The sequence below is a fragment of the Sus scrofa genome, chromosome 1, assembly GCF_000003025.6.
Source record: "Sus scrofa isolate TJ Tabasco breed Duroc chromosome 1, Sscrofa11.1, whole genome shotgun sequence".
Lineage (NCBI taxonomy): Eukaryota > Metazoa > Chordata > Mammalia > Artiodactyla > Suidae > Sus > Sus scrofa.
Genome location: NC_010443.5, coordinates 240,712,071 through 240,733,708, shown reverse-complemented (window position 1 = coordinate 240,733,708; position 21,638 = coordinate 240,712,071). Strand labels below are relative to the sequence as shown.

At 47.3% G+C, this 21,638-nt stretch overlaps 1 protein-coding gene across 1 annotated transcript in view; it reads right to left on the bottom strand.

Moving 5' to 3' along the window:
• COL15A1 (collagen type XV alpha 1 chain) overlaps positions 1 to 15,581 on the bottom strand; it is a 111,061-nt gene extending 95,480 nt beyond the window's left edge. Inside the window, 2 exon segments of the mRNA XM_021066594.1 lie at positions 15,103 to 15,188; positions 15,272 to 15,581. Of these exon segments, the coding sequence (XP_020922253.1) occupies positions 15,103 to 15,188; positions 15,272 to 15,282 (97 nt within the window). The 5' untranslated portion in view covers positions 15,283 to 15,581.

Sequence of the window (21,638 nt, the reverse complement as noted above, 5' to 3'; positions counted from 1 at the left end):
GACTTCAAATATATATATAACATGTCTCCATTAAAGTATCCTACTTTCAGAGAGAGCGGGCCCTATATCTGAGGGCCTGGATCTAGTCAAAGAGGCCCCCAAAGTTTGGAAATTTAAGTAAAGTCTCCTGCTTTATCTTTAAAAGCACTTAAGTTTTGCCTCCACTCCATAATAATTGTAGGCTGTTTAGTATGAAAATGTTCCCAGTTGTTCCTAGACTCTCCAAGTTACCAAATGCTAAGTAAAATGGATGCAGGAAATAAACAATGTGGCTTTGCACACTGTCACACAGCCAAAGACCATAAGCATACCCAGTTTGAGAATCAGGTCTCTAAAGGAATGGCCTGGACAGGAGGGGTAACAATCACCCATCTCCCACCACCTCTAAAGGAATTGTTCTCCACATGAAAACATCTAAAAACTTCCCATTCGGGTTATTCTCCCCAGTATCTCCCTGTTCCCTGGAGAGAGCATTCTGTATTGTGCTTGTGGATGCACATTCTAAAAACAAAGAGATCCAGGGAGAGACAAAATCAAAAGAGATAATATCAGATTTGGATGAGCCTCAGAGCTGGTCCAACCCCTTCATTTCACAGACAGGAAGAAGCTTTTCAAAGCCAAGACTAACTGGAGACTAACTGCAGAGGGTAATTCTTAGAATCCTTTCCCCCGGGTGACCTTCACGACCTCTCAGCCAGGCAGCTGTGATGGCCTAGGAGGCTCCAGGTGGCTGAGGTAGGACCAGAGACTCTGCTTAGGGCTCTCCCTCAGCTCTGCTTCCCTTACATTTTACTGCAAGTCTCTTATGTGTGCTTTCCTTGGGCATCATCAAAGGGGGAGACCCTGCGACCCCTCCCTGAAGCTGTTAACTCTTGAATAACTACAGGCAGGAGCAGGGCAGGAAGGAGCACCAGAGGCACTCAGCCCATGCACCCTGGGCTAGGAGTACTGAGCAGGTCCCAAGGGATGTGGAAGCCAAGATGCTCACCCAGGGCCAGGCTCTGGAGAGAAGCCAATGGATGGAGGTTTTGCTTTCATGCTGGAGATGCACCCCAAGAGCCCCCATCCTGCTCCAGCCTCCCCTCCCCTACGACGATGATGGAGTAAACTGCTCAGGCCTCATGTCACACCAGTGACCAGTGGCTGCTTCCAACCTCTCCTCATTCTGTTGCCTCTATCTGGAACATTCTACTTCTCTTTTAATCCAGCAGCCCCACCCACCCCTTCCTGGCTAAATCTATTGACATCTCAGATCTTTTTTTTTTTTTTTTTAGCTTTTTGCCTTTTCTAATGCCGCTCCCACGGCATATGGAGGGTCCCAGGCTAGGGGTCTAATCAGAGCTGTAGCGACCAGCCTACACCACAGTCACAGCAACGCAGGATCTGAGCTGCGACTGCAACCTACACCACAGCTCACGGCAATGCCAGATCCTTTAACCCACTGAGCAAGGCCAGGGATCAAACCCACAACCTCATGGTTCCTAGTCAGATTCGTTAACCACTGAGCTACGACAGGAACTCCTCAGGTCTCCTTTTAAATGTCACTCCTTGGGAAGACTTTCCTGACATCTCAGTACAGATTACAATGGCCAGGTATGTGCTTTCATTGCTCCCTGCTTCTTCATAACACTTTCTATTCTCCATGGACATTTAGGGGTTTTTGTACAACCTTTATTTAGTGTCTGTGTCCCCCATTAGACTGGAGGCTCCACCAGGGTAGGAAACATGTCCACCTTTTCATCATTTTATGCCCAGTATATACCACATTGCCTTGCACATAGTAGGCAATTAATAAATATTTATTAACTAGAGTGTGTAAACAAATGAATGAATGAAAAACCTACCAGGCTACCACAGGCAGGAGGGACATTTCCACCGAGAAACTCATGGCACCCAGTCCCACCCAACACCCACTCAACCATACTCACAAAGTCCTTGCGTAACTACATTTCACTTTTCCTGCATCAGAGTATGGCTGTTTCTCTCCCTCCACTGGACGGTCAATAACTCTGAATGCCAAAGGTGAATGGCATTGTCCCAGCCCTCCCCATCCTTGGCGAGATGGACTTGCAAGTGATTCTGATGGAAGGAAGCAAGCAGAAGCAAAGCTGAGAGAAGCCACCAGATGGTTTAGAGACCATGTCAGTTAGCACTGAGTTTGAACCTTGTCTCCACGGCCACTACCCTTCATTGAGAGTTCATGGTATGCCATGAACTGGGCTAAGATCTTTGGCGACATGACTCCATGTGCTCATCTGAGGGAGGTACTGTCATTATCTCCACTCTACAGATGAGAACACTGAGGCTAGAAGAGGACTTGTAAATTGTCCAAGATCACCAGCTAGCAGGTACGAAGCCTAGAACCAAACCAGTTTTGCCTGACCCCACAGCCCAGCACTGCAAGCCCCACGTCCCACTTCTTGTGCATGCCCATCACCCAGGGGCCAGGTAAGGTGCACATTCTGACTCTGACAGGTCTGGGGCAGGACCTGGGACCCTGCATTTCTAATAAGCTCCCTAGCAGTGTCAGTGCTGCTAGCACAGGGACCAAACTTTGAACACCAAGCCTATGAAGGCCAAAAGGAGAAAGAGGCTTTCCACCGGGGGGGCAGGGAGGGGCGGGGAATGTTCCAGACCATGGGTAGCACTATCAAAGGTGGGAGGAGGAGATGTACAGTAAGTTCCGACGCCAGTTAAGAACTCAGTATGGCTGGAGCCAGGGCACCAGGAAGACTGGGAGAAGATGCCTTGAGCTCCCACCTGAGGAGAGTAGACTTTAAGGTGCTGTCATGGAAAGCAGGGAAGGGTTTTAAGAAGGAACACGAGGAGTTCCTGTTGTGGCTCGGTGGATAACAAATCCGTCTAGGAACCATGAGATTTCAGGTTTGATCCCGGCCTCGCTCAGTGGGTTAAGGATCCCATGTTGCTGTGGCTCTGGTGTAGGCTGGTGGCTACAGCTCCGATTTGACTCCTAGCCTGTGAACTTCCATATGCCACAGGTAAGGCCCAAGAAATGGCAAAAAAAAAAAAAAAAGGAACGTGACATGATGGGACCTACCACTTGGATTGCAGTGAGAAGATGCCCTAGAGGACGGAAGATGGGAGGACCTATTGGCCAAGGCAGAGAGCTGCTGTGACAGTCCATTAGTGAGCACGACACGGGCTTGAACCCAGTGGGGTGAAGGGATGGAAGGAAGATACTGGAAGCAACAGACCTTGCCAAGGGAGGATCAATTTCTCTGAAGCAAAGCTGCAACACTCTTTCCAGGTGCTAAAGATTTCTCAGCCATCCCATGCACTAGAGCGACAGTTTAGAGATGACAGAGCTGATGGCCAATACTTAAGTGCACACAATTACTCCAACAAAGTCACCAACAAAACTACCACTAGAAATGGAGCCCCCCCACCAGTTCTTCCAACGGGCCATATGGTCTCGGTGGTGACCCAGCGCTTTCCCCTCTTTGCAGATTACATACGTAAATCCAATGGTGGAAGTGACTCGGTCGAGCTTCCCATAGAGGGTCCAGGCCCCAGGAATCCTGCCACTAGCTTAGTGCTGTGCACCTTAGAGCACTTCCTCAGCAGAGAAGATGAAGACATGCAGCCGTAACTGGATAGCAGTGCACACTCATAAATGTGCAACAAGCAAAACCATTCCACTTCTTCCACGGGAAGCTCATATATTCTAAAAGGGGAGGCGGGGAGACGCTGAAACGGGGCCACCTACTCTAGACAGTTAAACCTGAAATAAAATTAGAAAATGTGTCACATGGAAAAACTTTGCAGGGAGAAAAGGTGCCTTTTCTCCCTCCCGTTTTCTTTCTGTGGGAGAGTGAGTAATCTGGCATTTTAACTAGACAGGGAAGGAGAGCAGCCGTGGCCTCCTTTTTGTACTGAATACACACAGCCGCTGGGCACGGTTCTGTATCCTGACCGTGGAACGGGACGTTGGTGAAGGATGAGATCGGGGCTGAGGGCTGCTGAGTTCAAGCACCTCCTCCAGTGCCCACGAAGTTTGGGCTGCATGAACTCGGATATCTGAGAATGTGCACATTAATGGTGCTTTTAGAGTTCCCCTGGCCCAACCCCTTCATTTCCCAAAAAAACTGAGGCCCAAAGAGGGAGAGCAACTTGCTCCATCGAGACAAAAGAGCAGGGGAACATCAAAGTTGATGCCTTATTTGCTGTTGCCTTATTTGCCTCCAGCGTACAGGGAACCCTCTGTGGCCCCCGTGGACCTGCGTATAGCAGGCTTCCACTACTGGGTTACGTGTTCAGCAAGTGCTGCCTGAGTCCCTGCCAGGGCCAGGCGTGGTGCTAGGTGCTGAGGGCACAGGGAAGACTCACCTTTGGACTCTCAGGGTGCCCCCACATCCCAGCCCCTCTGGGGCTGTGCGGTCTGAGACCAGGCTCTGAGGAGGGATAGTCCAGAAGATGAGGCCAAAACAGCACACTGCTGGGGCCTCAGAGGGTTTCAAATGCCGCGCTAAGGAGTGTTACAATCATTTTCTATGGCTGCTGTAACAAATTGACTTAAATCAACACAAATGTGTTACCTCACTTTCTCTAGGTCACAAGTCCAATCCAGCTCTTACTTGGATAAAAATTAAGCCTATTGTGCTCCTTTCTGAAAGCGATAAAGAAAACTCCATCTTCTTGCTCTTTCCAGGATCTAGAGGCTGCAAGTAGTCCTTGGCTGGTAGCGCCTTCCTCCATCTTCAACACCCGCAAAGACAAGTGATCAGCCCATCCTAGGTGCCTCCCTCTGACCTCCTCTCCTGCCTCCCCTTCCACTTTTAAGAACACTTGTGATTATCCTGGGCCCACCTGGGTAACCTAGGCGCCTCTCCCTCTTTTAACGTTAGATGATCATCAATATCAATTCCATCTGCAACCCTCATTGCCCTTTGTCCTGTAACCTAACATAGTCACAGGTTCTGGGGATGAGGATATGGACGCTGCCTACCAAAGTGTTCTGAGGCAGGGGTGACATAATCAGAGCTGGCTTTACAGGGCTGCCGAACGTCAACGTGCACGTGAATCACCAGAGACCTTGCTAAACTGCAGATTCTGATAAATGGGGTCTGGAGCCCCAGTGTGGGTGGGCCTGGAGAGTCTGCTTTCCCAGGTTCCCAGGTGAAGCTGATCGTGCTGGTTGGTGGACCTCACCTGAGTGGCCAGAAGCTCGACGACTCCTGTGGCTGCAATACAGGAGATGAGTGGAGAGAATGGAGGGCAGGAGACAGACCTTTGTGCTAAAAACAAAGACGGAAGCAGCCAGGTACTAAGCTTATGCGACTGGAAAGGGGAGGAGCAGCTGGCTAACCCAACTTCAGATGGTTCTGTGTGTGACACTGTTGAAGCTGCATGGATTTAGGTTCGATTTGTCATCAGCTTTTGGACGCTCTGTTCTACAGGATGCAATGGTTCTAACTTTCCAGCCCTGGAAGAGCATAGCTTCACTCTCCTTTCATGACATGTACTGGGTCCCTAATGTGTCTGTTATACCAGCCCCTGCTCACTTCAGCCACACACACCCCCAAGGACCACTGCAATTATCATCATCGTGGTAGATGCCTGGGGGTGGTCTTCCAGCAGACGTGGAGGCTCACATAGTCTCTGTTGCGGTCCAGGGTTTTCACTAAGATCCCCACAGTCTCAGGCTTTGAATGATTCATTCACGAATGTATTCAAACGCTCATTATGTCCATTTGGTACCACGTCAGAGGCTGAGGAAACATGGATAAATAACATAGGATTCCTGCCCTCAAGGGACGCACAGAGATGTGGGAGCAGGAGGGAAGGAAGTACTGGACTGGTCCCCCACGACAGGCCCTGTGCATCTCTCATGACTCCTCCCCGTAGGAATCACTGTCTCAAATTATACTCAAGGACAAGAGAGGTCACTGACCCAGGTCACTCAAGAGGGGGAAGCAGAGCTGAGATCTGAACCCAGGATGTGGGCTCCCAGAGCTCCCTCTGGGGTCCAGTGGCAGCTCTGCCTCTCACCTATGCAGCAACCATGGACAGGACCCAGAAGGCCACCTTTGAAAGGAAGCCGCTGGACCACACTGCTTGTTCTCAACCCTGGCTGCACTTTAGAGTCTCACCAGGAGCTTTTAAAATCTGCCAAAAAAAAAATAAAATCTGCCAAAGACTGGACCCCAGGCAAATTAAGAATCCTGGATGTGGAGAGGACCGGGCAGCAGGTTCCTCTGGAATTCTAAGTGATTCTAAGATGTAGCCAGGATTGAGAACCACCAAGGTCCTTGTGACCTGATTCTTATATATTAATGTCCTGAAACACCCTCTTCTCCTTTAGCCCCACCACACGGCCAGTACCAAATAAATGTATGAATGATGGGGGTGGTGGACGAGAAAGGAATCCCCAATTCCCTTCAACTAAAACCAATTTGGAGCAGTAATGCTAGCACTGTCCCTTTAGCTGTTGTCATGTCCTCCTTTTGATTAGAAAACAGCAGTGGTGGACAGAGGTGGGGTGCGCTAGGTATTCTCATGTGCTATTGTGGGGAATATAAATTACTATGCCTTCCCAAAGACTGCAATGAGGAGTTCTCGTTGTGGTGCAGCGGAAACAAATCCGACTAGTAACCATGAGGTTGCAGGTTCCATCCCTGACCTTGCTCACTGGGTTAAGGATCTGGCGTTGCTGTGAACTATGGTGTAGGTTGCAGACATGGCTCAGATCCCACATTGCTGTGGCTGTGGTGTAGGCTGGCGGCTGTAGCTCTGATTTGACCCCTAGCCTGGGAACCTCCATATGCCACCAGCATGTCCCTAAAAAGCAAAAAAAAAAAAAAAAGACTGAAATGAAAGCCTTTTTAAAAATGGGCCAGCACTAGATCCAAGAGTTTGTTTTAGGAATTTGTGCCAGGAAATAATCACAGAAATGGTCAAATACAGAGCTTGCAGAATGGGATCATCACAATAGTGTTTATGGCAGAGAACTGGAAACAGCCTAAAGAAGGCCTGGTTTAATTATGGGACAGCCACATAGGGAGATATAATTTCAGTTATAAAAGACATAGCAAAGAATACTTAATGTTCCAGAGGAAGTATCTAGATGATTGTTAAGGAAAAAACACCAAGCAACAAAATACAATGTAGAGAATGATCTATTCATATTGTAACTTATGAGCATATTTAGGCATGGAAAATAAACTTAAAAGATAGTCCACCAAAGGTTAGCATGGTTTATCTCTGAGTGGTAATATGTGACTGTTTTAAACTCCTTTTTTTCTGACTTTGATTTTTACAATGACCATTAGTTTTGTTATCAAAACATTTTAATGTTATTGAAAAAATAAATCTCTTTCAAGGCTGGCTTACCTCCCTCTGCCTCCCTATTCTGCAGATGGAAATGGGCGTCCCTATGTTAGCAGTACAGGGGCTTGCTGGCACCTGCCTTAGGACACTCAGGACAAGCTCCATGGCATTCAAGCCAGCTGCTGCACACTGGTCTCTACGCCCGGGTTGTGAGTCCCTCCAAGATGGGCAGTGGGTCCAATGTGGCTCTTTAGTCACCCTGCTACCTGGCCCCATGAGCCTTAGAGAGAGCGGGCAGCCAAGAAACAGGGAAGAAAGAGAGAAATCTGTATCAGCAGCCTCAACACAGAACATGCAGTTTTGAGGACCTCAGCAGACACTTGCTTTGAGAAGAGCCTAGTTACCAAGACCTCTCAGGTGTAGAGGGGGCTTTTAAGCTGGGCCCCCATTTGAGTCCCTCAGTGATAGGATGGGTGACTCCTGGAGAGATGTAAGGCAGGGCTGCAAGCCAGACTCTAGCCAAGCTTCCCAAACCCAAAAAGTGCCCCCCCCCAACACCTGAAGTCAGGGCTCCTACTCACTCGAGAGAGATATCAGGGCCCTCAGGACAATTTTCTGCCCTGTATAGTCCTTCAAGTGGCCCATGGCATGCAACAAGTGTGAAATGAATTCCAGTGAATATAGTTGTGTTAGGATGGATTGCATTGGATTAGGTTGGGTTGGGTTGGATTAGGTTGAACTAAGTTGAGTTGGCTTAGGTTGGGTTGGGTTGGGTTGGTTAAGTTGAGGTGATTCTGTTTGGAGATAAGGGGTGGGTTGTACTCATTAAGTAACCTAGGCCTCATGTCTTGCCTCATTAGATCTTGCCCAGGAAGAGGTCTGGGCCTTCTTTAGGTTCTGATCTAACTCTAGATTTTTTTTCTCTTGACTTGAGGTGGAGCAAGGAAGGTGGTCACTGAGAAAACCAGGTCCCTCCAGTACCTCTGACCCATCTCAGCTTCCATGGCCTCTGTATCAACAGTAATAGCTCAGGCCCCACATCCCACTCCCCTGGCTTTGAAGCCTTAGGTGCTCATCTGTTCTCCTTACTGCATATTAATGTCTTAAATGGAATCCTATTGTAGGATTACCCCCCTTTTTGAATCCTAACCTGCCCACTACCACTATGACACTCCCAGGATCCAATCATATCATGAGAAAATTATGTGATAAATAAGTGTATGCTAAAGAATGTATGGCTTAATGAAGGAGGCAGAGGGATGTCCCTTACCAGATTTTAAACCACATTACAAAGCGATGATTATCAAGACCATATGGAATTTTTTAAAAAAACAACACATATTCCCAGAAAAGTGACCAAGAGTATACAGATCTCATACACACACAAAAATCTATCATTAGAAGAAAAATTTTACATGATAACCAGAAGCAACACAACGATGGAGGAATAGCTCACATTTTAATTGGTATTTCAGGGAATCCTGGGTACCACTTTGGAAAAGAACTGATCTCAGAATACACTCTATGTAATCTATGTAACTGAAGGTCCATTTTAGACAAGCTGTAGACATTCAAAGAAAATTCAAAAATAAGCTCATATATTCTGCTAGCATGGAAAGACAAACAAACAACTTTTGACAAAATGGAGGCTTTCAGGAATCAGATGAGTAGGATAAGCTAGAAAATAAATTGTTTATACAAATAGATGTAATGGAAAAAAAGATACAGAGCAAAGTAACAGTGCAAATTCCAACTTAAATAGTTATTAAAGTTATTAAAGAAAAGTAAACTAAAAGCCCCATAATGTGCCCTGATTACTCAGCCACGGCCACTCCAGAGTTGGCAGAACCATGGAAAAGTCAGGATGACTTAGACTCCACAGAAGACATGGTAAATTGGCGCATCATCTCTAGACCACAGGCTAGACTTGCCCATTTACTCCCTCTTTGATTCACTGAAAGAGTTTGGGAGCACCCATTCTGTGCCAGGCCCTGTGCTAGGTTCTGGGATTATGAATTGGGCAAGACCCAGTCCCTGCCTTTCAGAAGTTCCCATGTAGTAGAGGACACAGATGGGTAATTAATGATCATGGTCCAGTCTGAGGAGCCCAGTGACTGAGAGATGGTGATACAGAGTATGAGATACCCAGCATGTCTGGTAGAGCAGGAGGACTTCCTAGAGAGGAATCTTAAAGGATGAAGTCGGGGATGAAGGTGAACCAGGGGAAGGGTATTCTCAAAGAGGGACTGGCCCATGCAAAGTCAGAGGTAGAACATCTCATTTCTCATCCAGAAACCTGCCAGTGGTTGATGTGAATCCAACTCAAGAGGAACTTCATTGAGTGGAGACTGGGAGGCAGGTGGAGGCCAGACCACAAGGGGGACTTGGAGGCAAGGAGCAAGACTCCATCCTAGGGACAATGAGAACCCAGCAAGCGCAATTAATCTAGGGAGCAGCATGATTCACTTTGTAGCTCGGAAAGATCCAAGTAAATATATATTAAGAACTAACCGATTAGTTCTATTTTTTTCTTTTTTCTTTTTCTTTTTCTTTTTCTTTTTTTTCGTCTTTTTGCCACTTCTAGGGCCGCTCCTGTGACATATGGAGGTTCCCAGGCTAGGGGTCGAACTGGAGCTGTAGCTGCCAGCCTATGCCAGAGCCACACCAATGGAGGATCTGAGCCGTGTCTGCAACCTACACCACAGCTCACGGCAATGCTGGATCCTTAACCCACTGAGCAAGGCCAGGGATCGAACTCACAACCTCATGGTTCCTAGTTGGATTCATTAACCACTGAGCCACGAAGGGAACTCCGAATTAGTTCTATTCTTCAATGGGCAAACTTGTTTGGAGGAATCAAGTCAAAGGAAATAATCCAAAAAGAAAACAAAGGTCATTGTCTAAAGATGTTCCCAGCAACACTATTTTTCATAATGACAAAACGGCCCAAGTCTAATTGGCCAACTCTGGACAAATGAGATATGACCCATGCCCTCAAGGTGTTCCCATAGGAAGGAGAGATAAATAGACATATTGACAGTACAGGGAAGTAGTGGCTGTGCCTGGAGAGACAACTAAAGGGTTGGGGGTGAGAGTTAGTGATAAGAAAGCTCAGCTGGGGAGAAGCAGGGAAGGCACCCTGGAAAAGGTGCTGTTTAAGCTGGGAGGTAGGACTAGGCCCTAGAGAGAAAGAGAAGGTGAGAAAGTGTACTCTACACAGGGAGATTTGTTCATACCTTGTGCAAAGGCAAGGAGCCTGCACAATCCCAACTATACACAGTGAGCTGTGAGTGATCCAGTGTGTCAGGGCTTTTCAGCCTTCCCCCTGCTATAAAACACATAAACAGGGCATTACACTACCACAGGCATTCCAGACTTTAGAGAAAACCAAAAATTTAGCCAGTAATTAAAATACTACAATCACTTGTATTCATCACAACTTCTAATGGTATGTGAGCAACAGGAGCTCATTACAGGCTGGGGCACAGGTAAGACAGGAGGCCAGTGATGTGAAATCTTAGGTGTGACTCTTACCCCTTCTTCTCACTCAGGAAAGAGTATCAGCTGGCCACCAGCAAGAGTGAGATGATTCCCCAAAGGAGCACATGAAAAGCTGTGATCCAATCCCCCAAAGAAGACCTACAAATGGCCAAGAAGCACATGAAAAGACATTCAACATCATTAGTTGTTAGGGAAATTCAAATAAAAACTCCAGTGAGATACCACTTTATACCTACTAAGATGGCTGTAATTTAAAAATTGGAAAATAACGAGTATTGACAAGGAAGATGGAAAAATTGGAAACTTTATACACTGCTGGTGGAAAGGTGAAATGGTTCAGCTACTGTGGAGAAGAGATTGGGAATTCCCCAAAATTTAAGCATGGAATCATAATATAACCCAGCAATTCCACTGTTAAGTATACAAGCAAAATAACTGAAAACATACTCAAATCCTTGCACCCAAATGTCATAAAAGCACTATTCATAATAGCCAAAAGGAGGAAACAAGCCAAATGTCAGTGGAAGAATGGGTAAACAAATGGTGGTGTGTTCATACAATGGAATATTATTCACTAATTAAAAATGAAGGACTAATACATGCTACAACATGGATGAACCCCAAAACATTATGCTAAGTGAAAGAAGCCAAATGCAAAAGATCACATATTACGTGATTTCATTTGTATGAAATATAAAAAATAGGCAAATCCATAGAGACAGAAGGCAGTTTATTGGTTGCCACCAGCTGAAGGAGTAGAGATGGGGGGAACAGGTAGGGATGAAAATGTTTTGGAACTAGAGATGAAGGCTGCACAACACTGAAAATGTACTAAATGCCACTGAATTGTCATTCATGAAAATGGCTAGTTTTATGTTACGTGAATTTCACCTCAATTAAACAAAATAAATCAAGATAACCAAAGGTCCAATAAATATATGAAAAGAAAATCAACTTAATAACCAGGAAAATATAAATTAAAATGACAGTAAGATTCTAATGTGTATCCCTTAAAAAGGCTGAAATTAAGCCCAGTGGCAAGACCAAATGCTGGTGAGAATGGAAGAAACAGACCTCATACCAGGTTGGTGGCTGTGAACACACACAACTGTAGTGGACAACATGCTGGCATTGTTCATTTGGAGGACTCGTGTACCCTGTCAGTCAGCACTCCACTCCTAGATGTAGAACCTACAGGAATGCATGCACATGTGCACCAAGAGACATGCGTAAGAAGGTTCAGAGACATGCTACTATGATATTAACCCAAAACAGAAACCACCCAAGTGTCATTGGAAGTAAATGGATAAATAATGTATAGTAAATGAATTCAGTGGAATTTTATACAGCAATAAAGATGAATTAACTATAGTCATATGCAACAGCAAAAATGAATCTCAAAACTTCACATTTAGTGAAAGAAGGTAGATACCAAAGAAGACATCCTGTATGTATCAAGTTCAAAATCAAGAAAAGTAGAACTTGGAGTTCCTGCTGTGGTTCAGTGGAAATGAATCTGACTAATACCCATGAGGATGCAGGTTTGATCCCTGGCCTCACTCAGTGGCTTAAGGGTCCCGTGTTCCTGTGGGGTAGGCTGGCAGCTCCGGCTCCGATTTGACCTCTAGCCTGGGAACCTCCATATGCCGTGGGTGTGGCCTAAAAAGAAAAAAGAAAAAAAAAGTGGAACTTTAGAACTTGGGAATATATGCTTAGGTACTTAAGTTATGTTATTTATTAAAAGTAAGGAAGCCATCACCATAAAAATTAATGTGATAGTTACCTCTGAGGGGATGGAGGGCTATCCTATTTCTTGATCTGGTTACATGAATGTTAGCTTCATGAGAAATCACTGGACTGTATTCTTGTGTGCTCTTTCTTTCTTTCTTTTCAGGGCCACACTTGCAGCATACAGAAGTTCCCAGGCTAGGGGTCAAGTCAGAGCTGTAGCTGCTGGCCTAGGCCACAGCCACAGCAATGTGGGATCCAAGCCACACCTATGAACTACGTTATGCTTGCAGCAACGCCGGATCCTTAACCCACAGAGCAAGGCAGGAATTGAACCTGCATCCTCAAGTATACTAGTCAGGTTCTTAACCCACTGAGCTACAGTGGGAACTTTTCTAAATGGATGTTATGTTTCATAATAAAGGATTTAAAAAAATAATTTGCACACATCAGCAATTTGTTATCAGGAATAAACTATTCGTGACACAACCGCCCCTATCCCCACAAAAACCTTCTTATCCTCTAAAATAGCAGGCATTCCAATGACACTGTAATATTACTAGTTCAGCCATCATCCATTAGGGGCACAAGGATCAATCTGGGAGACAAGAGTCCCATTGACAAGGCCTCGTTAAAAGGGTGGGCCACACAATACCCAGGAGCCAAGAAGCTTTAGATTTGAGGCCTGGTTTCCTCATCTGAAGCACAGTCCCCAGCTCCTGGAGTAATTGTGAGGATTGGATGAATCAAGTATGAATGTGTCACCAAACATATGAAGTAGTTTACAAGTGTTAGCCTTACTAATAAACTGCATGCAAGATTTCGTTTGCACGAGGATATTTCACATGTCTAGGAAGATTCTCTCCGGGTCCCAGAGGGACACTGTCTACCCATCAATCACCCATCAGTTACAAACGGCCCTCTCCAGACCCTTTTCAGCTCCTGAGGGTTTCAGGTACACCTTTTACATTATGGATAGGCACAGGACTTCCTCTATGTTCAAAAAATAGCTCTGAACCTGGCATCAGGATCCAGCCTACAAATGCAGAAGAAGAAAGAAACACCAAAGTTTCTTTCCCCAGAACTTTCTTCCTTTGGGGGCTGGGGGTTGCAGCAAAGTTCACAAAAGACCACAGAACCCGAAGCTGCCCTCTGCTGCTAAGTTGGCCCTACTCTATATCATATGCAAAACTGCAATGTTCCAACATGGGCCAAGGGGCTGAGAAGCCAAAACTGGGCTCCAGCTGCCCTTTGATCTGCAAGAAATGCCAGGCTGGACGCGCTGGCAGGAAAAGCTGTCATTGTGTTTAAGTCTTACTGCCAAGGAGACAATGGTTTGGACTGTCCCAGGCTTCCTCCAGTACACAAAGAGTTAACCATGGCCACCCAGGTAATCCTCAGTTTCCTTCAGAGAGACAGAGGTTGTTCCCTCCTCTCCCCACATGCTTATTCTATTGAGACTGTGTAATAAACTCCTAGATCCAAAAGCGGTCAGAGACTATTTGCAAAGCATAGTTCTTCTGCAAAACTGCATGGAAAAAGGGCTGAGCGGGGAAGGACTGGAACCTAGAGATCTGAGCCCAAGTCCTGCCTTTTGCACAGGCCAATCCTCAGCCTCTCTCACCCTCAGTGTCCTCTTCTGTAAAAATGCCTGCTTTGCTTTCCAACCCAGCTACTGCAAGCATCAACCTGTAGTTGGGATCACTTCTTTTGTGCCCAGTATGTGCCATGGTGTGGAAAGCATATTATTTCTAATATCTCTTTTAATCTTCACAGCATCCCTAGGAGGAAAGGTGGTCTAAGTATTCCCCCTTTCCAGATGGGGGAACAGAAGCACAAGTGGTGAAATTCATTGCCCAATGGCACCAAAGGGGCCACAATTCAAGCCCACGCAGCCTGACACACCTTAAGACAAAACTATGTTAAACAGGTTCTAATGGTCATAGAACAGTCTCTGAGTTCTGATGGGGAAAGTCAGCCCCGGGGAATAGAAGGTACCAGATCCCCTGGTTCCCAGTCCATAGCTCTTCCCGTCACCCGTGGAGCCACTGCCCACGATGGATGGAACCCTCCAGGTAACTCAGGACTAAGTTAGGTGTCAGGGCAATTCAGTTCCGTTATTTCTTGGGAGGCAAAGCGCCAGGTGTCTCTGCTAGCGGTCGTGCTTCCGCACCTGTGTACAGAGAGAGCACCAGATCTGCTCTTACAATGAGCCAGCCGGCACCCACGACCTGAGCGCGGGCGCTGGAGGAGCTGGAGCTAGCTGTTCCCACGGGGCTGCTGGCGCTGGCACAGTGCTTCCAAAGTCCCTCTCTGCCCAGGAATGGAGAGACCGCGCCTAGTTCACACATCTCGGTGCCTGGGCAGCGCTCCACCGGCTCCAGTCACCTAGAGACTCTCATTCGCCTCCTCGAACCCTCTGCACCATCAGGGGAAGCCGCGGCAGCACAGCCAGTGCGCACGGAGCGGCGAGAACTCCCTTTTATGTCCAGGAATGAGGCGCGCACCGCAGCAGCGCCCGCCGCCAAAAATCAACTTCCCGGGGTCCTGAGGCAGCTGGTGTCACCTTCGGGCGAGGCAGCTTACCTGTTGCGGAGCGGGTCCGGGTGACAGCGGGGAGAAGCGCGGAGATGGAAAGCAGCAACAGCAAGCGCCAGCACTGAGCGTCCCTCCTGCAAAAGTGGCCGAGGGGAAGAAAGTGAGGCCGCGGGAGAGGGCGGGGGTGGGTAGGGGGGCGCGGGGCAGCGAGTCCTACCCTGACGCCATCTCTCAGGTCCGCGAGCCCTCGAGGGCACTGGGCCGCCAAGCTCCGCAGAGCGCAATCGGGCACTGCACGAGGGCCGCTCGCCCTTCCTGCCGGGAACAAAGGCGGCGCTGGGCAGGGGCAGCGGCAGCAGCGGGCAGGATCCCGGCCCGGCCCGCGCCCTGAGTCACCCGCGCTCTGAAACCCGATTCCGCCGCGCCCTGTGCTCCCCCGCGCGCCTAGCCGCGCCGCGCCCCACCTCAGGCAGCGCTGCAGCGGCGCATTTGCGCCCTAGAGCTCCTGGCGGAGCCAACCGCCTCCCCACGCCCCTTTCCCCTCGACGGATGAGTGCCCCCAGCCGAGGCTTCCACCTGGGCGGGCTTGTGTAACACAGCAAAGCCCCGAGCCCACAGTCCTCTGGGTCAGCGGGGCGCCGCTCCCGCCCGCCCTCACGTCTGCCCCAGTCCCGGCTGCCCCGCCGACAAAATACTCTCTTTTCATCGGCCAATGGAATCCAGGGAGGCTGGAATTGCTGATTTGCCTAAATGACAACGAAGAAACTGAGGCTCAGAGAGATGCAGCGAATGTCCCAAGGTCACACAGCTGGACTGACTGCTGTGCCCCGTCCTGCGCCCGCTACACGACCCCCTTGAATGCCCAAGAGTGACCTCATTTTGGGGGGGCGGGAGGGAATCTATAAGCAATACATATAAATAAATGAAGCGAAGAGAATCCTAACAAAAAATTTAAATAGATCTAATATTCCAAGGTTTTCCTCTTTGTACCTTGCTTGCACTACCCACCCCCCACCACCAGAATGTAAACTCGAAGAGGGCAGGAATTTATTTATTTTTTTGTTTTCCTTTTAGCAGGAATACAATTCCTATTTTGGCCATATCTGGGGCATGTGGACGTTCCCAGGCCAGAACCGGCACCAAAGCAGTGACACCACCAGATCCTTAAGTGCTTGGCCACCAGGGAACTCCAGGAACATAGTTCCTCAGTGAGACACCACTCAGGGCACTGTGATGACCCAGGAGGGATGACCCAGACTCAGCCTCCAAAAGCCATGGGTGGTGTGCATGGAGGAAGGGGGCGCAGAGGGCAGACTATTCCACCCATACAGAGCTTAGCACAGGGCCTGGTACCCGCTAATGGGTCAAGATGTTGACCCCACTAAGGGTCAAGATGATGAAAGGGGTGAGGCGGGGAGAAACCACTGAGATCACCTGAGACCTGGGCAGTTCTGAAGCCAGGCAGGCCCTCTCTTCCTGCTGCACCAAGTAGCCACAGAGGGCTGTGGCTCTGTGATCAGTTCCTAGTTTTCATCTCTATTTCACCACCTGCCAGAACACTCAATTCCTACAACAGCCCTGGAAAGGTGGTACTGAAATGATCCTCATTTCAGAGCTGATGAGGCTGAGGCTTAAAATGTGCCCCCCCCAAGACCAATAAAAATAAAATAAAATGTGCCCAAGCTCGTGTATGACAGGTGCCAACACCAACACCCATGCATTTCACCACTCTGTCATACTCCCTGTCTGTGAACAAGAGGATTAGACCCACTCCCTACCTCTGAGGGTAAAATTGCACTGGAGATATGGAGCTCTCAGGCACGAAAGGGTTAATGCAGCAAGGGTAGTGAGGGCTCCAAAGGGAGCTCTGGCCTGGGGGTCAGGAGCCTGGATTCCAGTCCAGTTCTGGCCCTAGCTGCAGAATGAAGTTGGTCAAATCCTGTCCTTGTCTGACTTTTTATTTCATCATCTATAAAATGGACAGGACGCCCCTGGTGTGGGTGCTTGGCTGTGTGTCTGGATGAGATCACTTAAATGCCACAATGCTCTGTCCACTATAAAGTGCTGTGCAATATGAGGGGTCAGGTCCGGCATTAGTGCACATGGTCTTCAGAAAAGAAAGAAAAACGGCATGGCCTGGAGAAGGCAGGAGAGGCTTCAACATGGTAGTGAAGTTAACCCAGGCTCTGGGGTCCGCAGAGAGTTTTGGGGGCAAATAAGAGGGAGGGGAAAAGCAGCCAGAGCAGATCTAGAGCCAGGATGGCCCCCCAAGAAACCAACACACAAGGCCAAGTACATTCTAATGAAATGTCCCCTTTAGGCTTCTTTCTTATGCTGTTCCTATTCTCTGTGAATGTGAATTCCCTCCCACTTGCAGCCAGGCTATTCTGGACATACCTTATTCTATTATGAATTACGAATCATAAGAAACTTGCCTTCTTAGTACTACATATTTTTATTGCCTATAAAGTGCCACATCAACTGGGAATGTAATTGACTTTCTTAGAACTATAATTCTATATTGCCTCGAAAGAGCCACATCAACTACAGTTAAATAATAGTTCTATTGTTCTGTTTGACTTAAAAACAGAGGCTGTGAACTGGTGGCCATGGGCTCAGTTGGGCCCACGGATGTGTTTTGTTCAGCCTGCCTGGTGTCAACCTCCAAATTAAATTAGTTATCAATATAACTGGTAATTAGTTGATTTTATGTTAAAATCCAGATTTCTGACTTCTTTTTAAATTGTAGGAAAACCTGGCAACAGAGGGCTTGAATTCCCTGTGCCAGTGATTGATTTGCACTGAAAAGGGGCTGCTGCCATCAGTCAAGGCCAGGTTCTCATTTGCCATAGGTCTCTACCATCCCTATTATTCCCCAAGAGCAAGGCTGAGAATCTTTTGCCATTTATCGTCACATATGCCTTTTCTTGTAAGATAGAGAAAAATGAATAGATCAAGTGCTCATTCTCTATTAGAAATGTGTGTGGGGGGGAGATTAACAGAGAAGGGAGTCATGTTTCAAGATAGATGTGGAAGAACATATTTCTTCATGTTTAATATTCAAATTAAGTTCATCTATATTGAAAAAAATGAAAACTAAAATGCCTCAATGAAACAAACCTGGTCCCCATCAGTTATGCATGTTTTACCTGGTAGAGGAAGGAATAGCTGGCATTTTGATTGGTGGGTTGACAGGGGTCCAGTTTATCCATCCCAGGTGCATATGCTTAAGGCAGCATTTTACTACTCAGGTAGGGAGGTCCTCTGTGTACATTTCAATATTTTGTTGGTTCTATGTAAGTATCTGATAATATCAGATTCACTCAAATTTAAAGATTAAAGTCCCCAAAGTATATTTCTTCCCTACAAATGACTGGAAATAAATGCATGTTCCTATTGTTAATTTTGTACCTGTTTCACCTGGGAAGCCAGACCATGTTCCTAGGCAATCAGGGCTCTCCTTTTAAAAGTCGGGCCAGGAGGAGGGAACTGTGAACTCAGACTGACGGAGGACAGGGAGGGCGTCCGGCCTGGGAGCTGAAGGGGGACCAAATGGTCCCAGCTGCTGGTGTGGGAGGGATGGAGGCAGGATGCCAAGCAAGGCATTTTGCCTCCTGCCAGACTGTGTTTTGAGGGTTTAAGTGATTTCCTTCTATTCAATATGAAGTTGTAGAAATAGCCAAGAGGAAGCTTTGTGTCATAGTGGAGCTGGTCTAAACTGTTTACCACAGTTTCAGTATAATCTGCGCGAGCAGGACGTGGGGAGATGGGGGATCTGCGTCCCAGCTCTTCCACGACTCAATTAATGGGCTGTTCCATTTTCCTATAAACCACCCAAGTGTCCTAGTAAACTCAGGCTCCAAAAGCCTTCTCCAGACTATCTTGAGTCACTCGAAGGGGCCCCCAAATCAGCGAGAATTATCCGGGGTTTTGGTTTGGGAAGAAGTTACCAAGTACATACCACATGTCTTTCTGAACCTGCTTCCTCGGGTTGCAGGGATAACACCTCCCTTGTGGAGCTGTGGTGAGAAAGTTCGCAGGAGGCACTCAAAGCTTGCAGCTTGCATCTTCATCTGGTTTCAGGAGCTGAAAAAGCAGACTCGAACTAACTAGCTGACAGGAAAAAAATTAACTGGAATATCCAAAGAAAAGGGCTGCCTCTTGGGTAATCGAGAGAAAACAATGACTGATCTCACAACTGCCTTTCACAGAGGATGCTTCTGTTCGGCTGAGCACCTTGATGTGTTTAGATATGCAGAAGGGGACCGTGGGCTGAGAAGAGCCATTGGTTCTGCATAAGAGAGTTGAATTTGAAGATCTGACAATCCTATGGGAAGAGGACAAAAAGAAAAGGAGGGAGGGTGTATCAGACACCACTTAGGTGCCACTGCCAGTGTCTGTCCCCATCCCCTCTGCCTTTATCATTTATGTGCACTATAGGTAGGTCGGCCTGCTGCCAGCAACTGCTTCCCTTCACCTGAACACTCGCTCTGGCCGAAGGAGGCTGCTCTGCTCACAGCAAGCAAACTGGAAGTGCCAGGGAATGAACACTGACCCCCACCCTCACCCCTACCCCCAGCTGCTCTCAACCAATGGTTGACAGAAGCTGATGGATAAAACCTCAGTCCCTTTTCCAAATGCTGGGGACTTCTAGACACCCAGAGTCCCCATTCCTGCCACAGCCCTCTCCCCTTCCCACACTGAGCACCTCTCCCTTCCTGCCCCGAAACCTCTCTGCGGATGCCCACATCTGACGCACTGCATCATCCACTCAGCCTGAGCAAACTGCAAGTACAGTAGAAATAACACTCCATAAAGCAAATATTTAGCCAATGGAAGCCAGCAAATACATTTTCCCCCCTTCTTCTTCCAGATGCACTGTCCTGAGAAAGTCCTTTATAAGGCATCTGAGAGATATTCTCACAAGACTGAGTGATCAGTCATCTGTTGCCTCTCATTGGCTCTTCCTCCTTCCCTGCCTCACTCCCCTTTTCACGTCTCCCTAAGATTTTTCTTCCTAATACCAGAGACACATCTAGATGGAGTAACACCTGAGTGACCCAGGAGAAGACAGGTGGTGAAATTCCTCTCACACTCATGATCCTCATGAGTTTTTAGTGTGATTGTCACTTCCATCTCACCAGATCCAATTAGCAGGATGTCACCTGATAGGAGACCAGCATTATGATCTGTGGCATGGTAGGATGACAATATAGTCCCTATGGACTATATCATAACGGAGAACAGGAAAGTTAACCTAGTTCTGGGGCCAAAAAGGAATATGGACTATTCTCCTTGCCATATGAAAGCAAATTGCTTTTGATTCCCCCTTTCCAGCCCCTATAGAGACTGTGACTGCATTTGCCAGATCACAGTGCTTCTCAAGGGTCAAAGGTTATGCTGATAGTATTCCAAAAAAATACCACATCTTGCATGGCAGCTGCAATTGAGGCTACAACCGGGCCAGGTCTATGGCAATCCACTAGTATCCACCACCATCTGCTCAGCTTTCACAAGGGCCATACAAGTGAATCAGTGGAAATATAATGGTATAATGATATAATCAGTAGACGCACCATCCCTGCACCTGTTAAGTGTTAATAGTGGTGGCTCTAAACTGTGCAATACTTCCTAGGGTGTAGCATTGCTTCTGATTTACTCTCAGAGATGGAGCAAGGGAGGTTGTTTCAAGGACTTTCACTTGACCTTTGCATAAGTCAAGTGGCTAATATAAGAGTTCTGCCAGAAGTGAAGTAATATATGACTACCTAAAGGAATGGGCACAAAATGTTTTAGTCTTTGTATCTCACAATGGTCACTAGAGAGCATCCATCACAGAGGAGAGGTACAAAAACCAGGTGGACAGAGTAACTCGTCCTGTGAATGCCAGTTAGCCTCTCATCTTGGCTACCCTAGCACTGACATGGTGAGCCTTAAAAATAGTGACAGATGATGACCAGGATGAAAAATAGGGAAAGGCCCAACAACACGGATCCCATCCTTCTAAAGCAGATCTACCTCCTAACATTGTGGAATAATCAACCTGCCAGCTGCAGAGGTTGACACTGAGCCCTCAATATGGCATAAATACCCAAAGAGATCACCCAGCCACTTGGTGACAAGTTGATTTCTTCAGACCCGTTCCTGAGCCGTTCTTCCTTACCAGCACTGATAGCTATCTGGATATGGGTTTGCCTTCCTTGACCAAGTGCTTTTGCCAGTACCACCATTCAAAGAATAGCAGTATGGTTGACTTATCAATGTAGTGCCCATATAACATTGTCTTAAACGAAAAGACCCATTTTATGGCAAAAGAGGTGTGAAAATGGGTGAATAAAGGGTACCCACTGATTTTAGCAATACCACATGATCCAGAAGCAATTAGCTTAATACAGTGGTGGAAGGGCCTATTAAAGGCTGAGCTATTCATCAGCTTAGGGACAATATGGTGCAGGGCTGTGGCACTCTCCTCCAGTACATGGATCGCATGATCAATATATGGTACTGTGTCTCTAGTAGCTGGGGTACATGGGTCTGGAGATCAAGAGATAGCAATAGGATTGAGCCCTTTCGCTCGCTCTTCC